The following is a 7,621-nucleotide window of genomic DNA, read 5'->3' as shown; positions in this document are numbered from 1 at the left end:
CACATGTCAAAAGCAGGCTTTTATGGAGAAGAGTAAACAGTCTAATTCCTGCTCTCCTGGGATCTTATTTTATGCATACACAACTATCTAGTGGCGGAGACTCAGCTTCATGACACAGGACGTACCTGGCTCTGCTGCCTGGACCCTCTTCTCACTGGTCTCTCCGGCCCAGAGCCACTGTGTAAGTCTAGGGAACCATTTTGTCACCGGATGCTGCTCACTGGCAGCTGACACAGTGGCACATCATTGCAAGCCAGTGTTCATCCAGCCTCAGATTTCCATCACTTGATGTCTGAACACTTCTACTCTGGAATTCAAAGCCCTGTGCAGGGCCACAGCTCAAGAGTGAACACTGATGAAATTGCCACAATACAAGGTTGAAAGATAACACCCACTGGGAATGTAACCATTAAGCTATAGCTACAGTTCCTTCAAATTAAGAAAATGCAGGATCAATACATTCCAGCCTTTTGCAAACATGCCATGAATCGAGTTCTGAGCACTGCCATGATCCTATTGAAAATACCCGTCATAACCACAAGTCCGACTGAACATGGTGCAGAGATCCAGAGAGTGGCTCTCCAGCCTAGTGCTCCATGGCATCAGCGGACACACCAATGCAGGCATGAAGTAGTCTATCCACATTTGGATAAAGCCTAAAGAAAAACACTTGTGCATGTAGATTTAGCACAGACAGAGCTAACTTGAGCTTCCCACCACATCTTGGCATAATCATCCTCTGTGAGGTTCTACCACCAGCTTTAGCAACTGCAGGCTGTAAATCCAAGAAAAGATAGAGCCATGTTTGAAGTCTATGGTCCATGAAGTAACATATAAGTCATGCAGATGAAATATCTCCCTGTTTTGCCTGGAGTAAATTCAGGTTTCTCCATGCAAAAGCATTATTTGGAAAAAAACAGCTAGTTAAATCTTCAGTACATTCAGCAACTACTATTTTGGTCAGGAATTCCATGGCCTTAACTACCTAATCATTAAACTTAATCATTCTTAAAAAAAAACAAAACAAAACAAAAAAAGCACATAATCAAGCTCAGCCTATTATCATGAAATACCTGATCAGAAGAGTCTGCGAAACTCACACAAAGTGGTAAAAATGGTCAGCTGATTAATTCTGGTGGCACATCAAGGATCTGTAAATGTTTCTGGTGACTGTGACTTCTTGGAAACATGAGTTCATAGACTGAATTGATAGGCTAGCCCCCAGCCACCCAACAGTTGGCTTATTTCTCTTCTCAAGGACAAAAATTTATTTCCTCTTTGCCATCCTTCTTTTCATGTTCATAGATCTCCTGAATAAAAGGCAGTGACTCCACCAGGAACAGAGGCGCTGAGCTCAGGGTAGGACGAGAATACCTGGAGGCACATCTGCTATTCTTTCACAAAGCAACACAAGAATAGGCATCACTACCAGTATTTACCACTGAAAACACCAAATACTCAACAAACAAGTGGAATAACAACAAGCCTGGGAGCCCAACGGAGAACTACACCCCAAGGGTACCTACTACACACCACAGGTTCATTGTATGCCAGGAGGCATTTAATACAGATACACAACTTTTGCTGAAACAATAAGGAAGGACTATCCAAACTGGAATCACTACCTTCAAATACAAGGTTAAATTCAGCCTTCAAGATCCTTTCAAATCCGCTGATATCAGTGGGGTGTATGAAAGCATAATGCACATATTAGCTGTTTCAAAGGCTTTTTGGAAGCAGAAGAGAACTCTAGCATATTTATAATCTTTCTCTCTGAAATTAGCTAAAGCAGCTGCCCAAATGACTACCAGCCAATTCAGAAAGTGTTCAGCTGTTCCTCCAAAGTAGGGACTGTGGCCGGGGGGTGGACAGAAACAAGCTGGGGTCAAGCAGAGACTGTGCCAAGCATTTCTGGGCACTGTTGTTAATCAACCAGCACACAGCACATCTACACTTTAGTTTGGATGACAGGCTCCATCGCACGGATGTGAACACTGGGAAGGCAGAACCAGGAGAGAGGGAGATCCCTGTTGCAGTTGTCCTCGTGGAATTTGATATTCAGGTAGAAGTCACCTGTGTAGAGAAAGAGAAGTGCTCCAAAGTACACAGAGTCTTTGGTTGGCTTCACCTGAAAAAGAGAAGGTGAAAAATCAGTAAAACCAAGCAAGCAACACCACAAAGTAATGGTACTTTTCAATTCAACAGCTTCTCTAAGTGATCCCAAAGTACTCTAGAAATATGCATACTTTAAACCTCTCAATATTGCCTTCCCACAAGAAAAGGTGAATACCTTGCCCTTGTTCTAACAATGATAAAACTGAAGCATTGATCATCAAATCCTATGTTATCATCCTCTGCAGCAAAGCTGTGGCACAGCTCAAACCAGAAGACAGATCTTCAGAGGTCCCTGATTACACAACAGACTTGGTTTGTGGTAGAAGGAATTCCAGTTTTCCTGTATGTCCAGAAACATCTTCCCTTAGACTACATTTATCAACTACTTTATCTACGTGTCTTTCATATCTATATCAAGGTCTAAATCAAAGCTTTGAACTTTTGTTAAACACATGCTTAAACACCATTTGCCTACCTAGCAATAACTAAATTAATCCACAATTATTATTAAGGCACAATCTGACTGTAAATTCTAACCAGTAATATTTAACATTCCCTATCATGGGACTAATTAAGTTGGTGGGAAACACTCTACTAAAAGTAGATCTCCCAATTTAACTTGTCCTAATTAAATACAGAATCAGCACGGTTTTCACATTTATTTATCTCTTTTCATCCCAAAATCATTTGCAATCCATATCACTATAATAACATATAACATGTTATAACAAATAGCAATAACAAATAACAATATCTTGATCCACCATTTCAGCAAGACATTTAAGCACTTCTTAACTTCAATAATCCCATCGCTATGCAGCATGTGCCAGTCTTTGAATTCATACACTGCTTCCACAAGATGTTAAATCCAGTGTCAGAGTGCCTAGAATTGAGTAAAAACTGCCGCAGATGCAAAAAGCTGAATCAGCACAAATTCCATCAGACCAAATTTATTCCAAAAAAACAAAATAAAACAAACAAAAAAAAAATCAAAAACAAAACAATGTGAAGAGGTAACTTTAGTCCAGCAAAACTGATCTAATAAGAGGCACCTGATGCTCTTCAGTATTGTTTACCTCACAACCAAAACCACCTTACCAGTCCCCTTTTTCTCCCAGGACCTGGAAGCCACCCTCTTAAGATGAACCCAAGGTGTAATCCCTTCTCTCCTAAGCCTGCATACTTTCTTTTTTCACTTGGATACTCACTGGTAATGGGCCTTTCTTTTCTGCCAGTACACCTCACCTCCAAACACCTCAAAGCCCACCATGTCACAGTGTCCAGGGCTGATGCCAAATGAGAGCAGGACGGGTCAATCAGACTCCGACCCAGACCCAAATCTAACTGCAGTGGAAACTCTAGCATTGCCTCCACAACAGCTAAGCTGACCACATGCACTAGACTTGACTGCGTTCAGGAGAAAATCTTTGCAAGGGAACCACTGCTTCATTACTCCTGGTACAATGAAGGGACAAGGCTAAGGCTTCAAAATGGGACTACCAATGTGGTCAAGGACGAGGAGGATCCCTGCTCACCAGTTGGTCCCATCTTAAACTGGGACATCAAAAACTGAGGATTTGCTGGGTAAATGTTTATGGGTGCTGAAAGGCACCTTGCCATTTCCTAGAAAGTCGTGAAGAAGGATGATCATGAGGAGATATGGGAAAGAAACCACTTGGAAAGGTTTCAAGGAGTGCAATTTCTTTGAACGTGGGGCACTTCAAGAATATATCAAAAGGCTGAAAACTGTTTGGATTACCACTGCCTCTATGGGTTTTCTGAGTAGATGCAAAGGGCTAGGCTCAGCCCAGTTCACCCCTAACCATCCATCCTACTTCATTCCCTTGCACGTGACTTCCAACAAACCAGTCCCAGGGCTCATCACTTCATTGTATGATTGTGCAGCAAGAAGCACCAAACAAAACCAGTTCTCATTCTAAATAGGAACTCATGCTGTAAAGAAAAAAGTGGACAGGACTGAGGTCTCTCCTTCAACAGATACTTGCTGATTATCCATGAACATTATCAGGAGTGACAGCACTGAATTTTAGATAGCAGACACACACTCCTCATAGACCACGGGGATATCAAGTGCTCCTTTCTGCTGCTCCCACACTGGCGTTTGGCTGTTCACAAGCAGTAGCATAGCTAGAGCTGCCAGAGCTTTGGCTCCATTTGGCTCTGATGCTGAGCACTTTTCCTGACCCACAGCAAACTTACCTCAGCATCGTATCATCCACGCGTGTCATAGCTGTTCTCCTGACCCCTATCTTTGGCATCTTCCTTCCCCACTGTCGACAAGTTCTTGCCCCCTGGGATTGAGTCCGGACATCCCAGAACAACTCATTAGACCTATCAAACAAGCTTCCCTCTTGTTTTCTGCCCATTCTCCATTTACTTGCACGACACTGGTCACTTGTACCCCACCTTGCACGAAGACTGCAGCGCATGATCCGGCGAATCTGACGGAAGCACAAAGAACATTGGCTCACGTCTGCCCTGGACCAAATTTGTATTGCCAACTGATCTAGCAGCACATGGATCCTATGGTGATCCCTGTGGAATCACGGCTTCGATACATGCCTAGAAGCTGTGCTAGTCTGTGATGTTGAGTCAGCAAGCATCAACTAAAGCTCTTCTGCTGTATCTTCTGCCTGGAAACCAGAAATGGGAAGCTGCCACACCAGGAAAACATGGCTAGAAAAGTAGTGGCTCACTGACCACATTCCACCTCTGCTCCTCAGAAGAAAAATTTTCTACCTCCATCCTAATCCTTCCCTTATTCAGGCTACCATGTGGGACTCTGATCGCTAGGAACTAATTACGCTGTATTTTTACTGCTGTAATGCTTAGGGAGCCCAGTTGGAGACCAGGGCTGCTGCCAGCAACTGTGCACTGCCCCAAAGAGTTTACAGTCTGAGTAAAGCAGTGCCAAGAAAAGTAATTTGTTCCAGCTGGGCCACAGGGGACCTGCCAGCAGTGAGCAAATGTTCATCATAGCTTCTGGGCTGATTCAAAATGACTATCTATTAATGATTTTTTCTTCATCTTCCACTACCACTTGAGTTACGCAGTGATACCAGACCCAAGGAAAAATGTTTTTAAATAGTAATGGTAAAAGGAGAACTACAAGGAAAGATGAATTGCTGGTGGTTCCAGTAATCTGCATAACGTATCAACTAATTATTCAAGACAAAATATTGATACGAGCTAAGAATTTACAATAATATATCTAAAGCTAAACCTAAGGCTGTAAAATGAGAGAAAAAAATAACAAATGCAAAGGTATTTGAATAGGTGAGGGTCCACCATCCTGTCTCACATTTTAATATCTTCCACCGAAAAAAGGTCTACATCTGTATGTTTACTGATAAAGTCATCTTTTCAGCTGAATGAAAACATAGCAAGATAAAGATAACCAAATTAAAAGTTATGCTTAAAAACAAAGATTTTCTGTAATTCAAAAGGAATGGGCATATTCCAATACCCTTTAAAATCTTCAAATAGTATTTGCTTGCTTTTTTGAGGTAGGCATATCCCAGCAGAAATTTTGTGATGCAAACCCAGACTGCTGCATTATATTAAAGATCAGAGAAAGGTAAATAAGCACTCAGAAGAGGACTCCAGGAGGAAGCAGCTAACTTGGACTTCCAATCGTAAGAGAAATACAAAATCCTCTATCTTTTCCCCGTGAAGCAATTTTCGCGCATTGTGCAAAGCAGTGTGTGGATGATGAAAAATACTGCATATATTCCCTGCCTTCCATATAGGTGTGGAAAGAGATTTGAAACTCTTTAATCTGAAAACAGCCTGGAACAGGCTGCCCAGAGAGGTTGTGGAGTCTCCTTCTCTGGAGATCTTCAAAACCCGCTTGGACGCAGTCCTGTGCCACGTGCTCTAGGTGACCCTGCGTGTGCAGGGGGGTTGGACTAGGTGACCTCTAGAGGTCCCTTCCAACCTTAAGCATTCCATGAAAACAAAAATAATTTTGATTTGCTGAACAATTAGAGATCTGGCTTGATAAGAATTAATGTTTCTGAAAGCTTTTCTTCTTCTTTCCTCCAAAGGCCACATTCAATTCAGAGCAGCAGTGCTTTGGTTTCTGTAATAGCATGATAACAGACCAAATTTTTGGAGCTTGAGGACCTTCTTCAACTCATGCTCCAACACCTGATGCTCCCAGCTGTTGTGGCCCATCCACTACCTGTGCACCAGATCCTATACTGCTTCTCCAGCCTCCCTCCCAGCTCAACATAGCAATAAATCATGTCACCACCTCCTTGCTAGTGTCAGTGTAAAGTCAGCCTAATTAGCTTAAGCTGCTGATGAAGGGAGTTGGCGAACCTGGTTGGCTCCACGCCGAAATGAAGGCTCTACCATGTCTTCTGCTGGGGAAGAGGAGGACAACTTCCCACAAAGGGGACAAACAGCTGGGAGATGGGAATATCTCAAGCCAACTCTGTTAATCCAGCAAAATAATGCTCTTTCTGTGACTTTAGCTCCTAAAAGCAATGGGCACACGTTCAATAAAGCAGCACTGAGTACCCCAGCAGGGGATCTGGTCTAACATTTCAGCTCTCATTTATAAAAAGAAAAACCATCAATCTCTTTCATCTCACCCAATTGTAAGCTTCTTTGGTTCCTCAGACGGCGTCTGTCTGAGTTTCTGCCAAACTCAGAGCATTAACATATTCTGAGGATGCTCGTCATTCCCTGAAGCATCAGATGCACAAACCAGGACGTTTTTTCTTGTCCCCAAACCAGGTGCTGCTTCCTGAAATCTTTTTTTTTTTTTTTCTTCCCATAACTGAATTAGTTATTGCAGGGGATGAAAGGGCCTCTGACAACATTAGCTACACTCTTGGGAGAATTTTCTTCCAGCATCAGTGCTCTATGCCTCAAAGAAATATGAGTAAGTGTTTTCTGGGGGAGCCTGTGGAGGACAAACATCAACACTATGAACCGTGAAATATAGCACTTCTTGCCTAAGAGTCAACATTTGCTTCATTCCTCCTTTTTGAATGAAAAAGAGGACAAATAGCAGAAAACAACTCTATTTTTAACTTATCAGGGGTTGTGTTTACAGAAGAAATGTCACAATCCTGAGCACTGGGGCAAATATGGAGCCCGTAACGTATGAGAAGGCTGCCTGGCCAAGCACAGGAGATGTGACCTCCTGACTTCTCGCCCCATCGGAGACTCAATCAGAAGGTAGGAATACATCACACTGACATCTCCCTTTTCCCTCATTAGCCTTCAGGGTCAACCCCTTCGGCAGCTGCCATTGAAACACTGCAATTCTGATTTAAAAAATTCACGTTGTCAGAGAGGCAAAGCCGACTCATGAGTACTCCTGCTGACATATCTAAGTTATTCAGCCAAGAAAATGGGTAGCACCCATTAAAACCCCCATTGATGGTGTGTTCTGTGCTCATTAGCTTTTTAAAATATTTTCCTCACATGATGCCTAAATGCAAAATATGGACATATTCTGATACAATTAAAA

The 7,621-nt window shown here is 42.6% G+C and overlaps 1 protein-coding gene across 1 annotated transcript in view; it reads right to left on the bottom strand.

Annotated features, from left to right (window-relative positions):
* Positions 1 to 708: 708 nt before the first annotated feature.
* The window catches only part of TRAPPC9 (trafficking protein particle complex subunit 9), a 359,903-nt gene continuing 352,990 nt past the window's right edge, over positions 709 to 7,621 (bottom strand). Inside the window, exon 23 of the mRNA XM_010225586.2 lies at positions 709 to 2,128. Coding sequence (XP_010223888.2) covers positions 1,949 to 2,128 — 180 coding nt within the window. The 3' untranslated portion in view covers positions 709 to 1,948. The remainder of the gene's footprint in view (positions 2,129 to 7,621) is intronic.

Source organism: Tinamus guttatus, unplaced genomic scaffold (genome assembly GCF_059628265.1).
Source record: "Tinamus guttatus ecotype Peru unplaced genomic scaffold, ASM5962826v1 Tinamus_guttatus_pri_ptg000038l, whole genome shotgun sequence".
Taxonomy (NCBI): Eukaryota; Metazoa; Chordata; class Aves; order Tinamiformes; family Tinamidae; genus Tinamus; species Tinamus guttatus.
The sequence above is the reverse complement of the archived record's forward strand: the minus strand, read 5'-3'. Positions and strand labels throughout refer to the sequence as shown.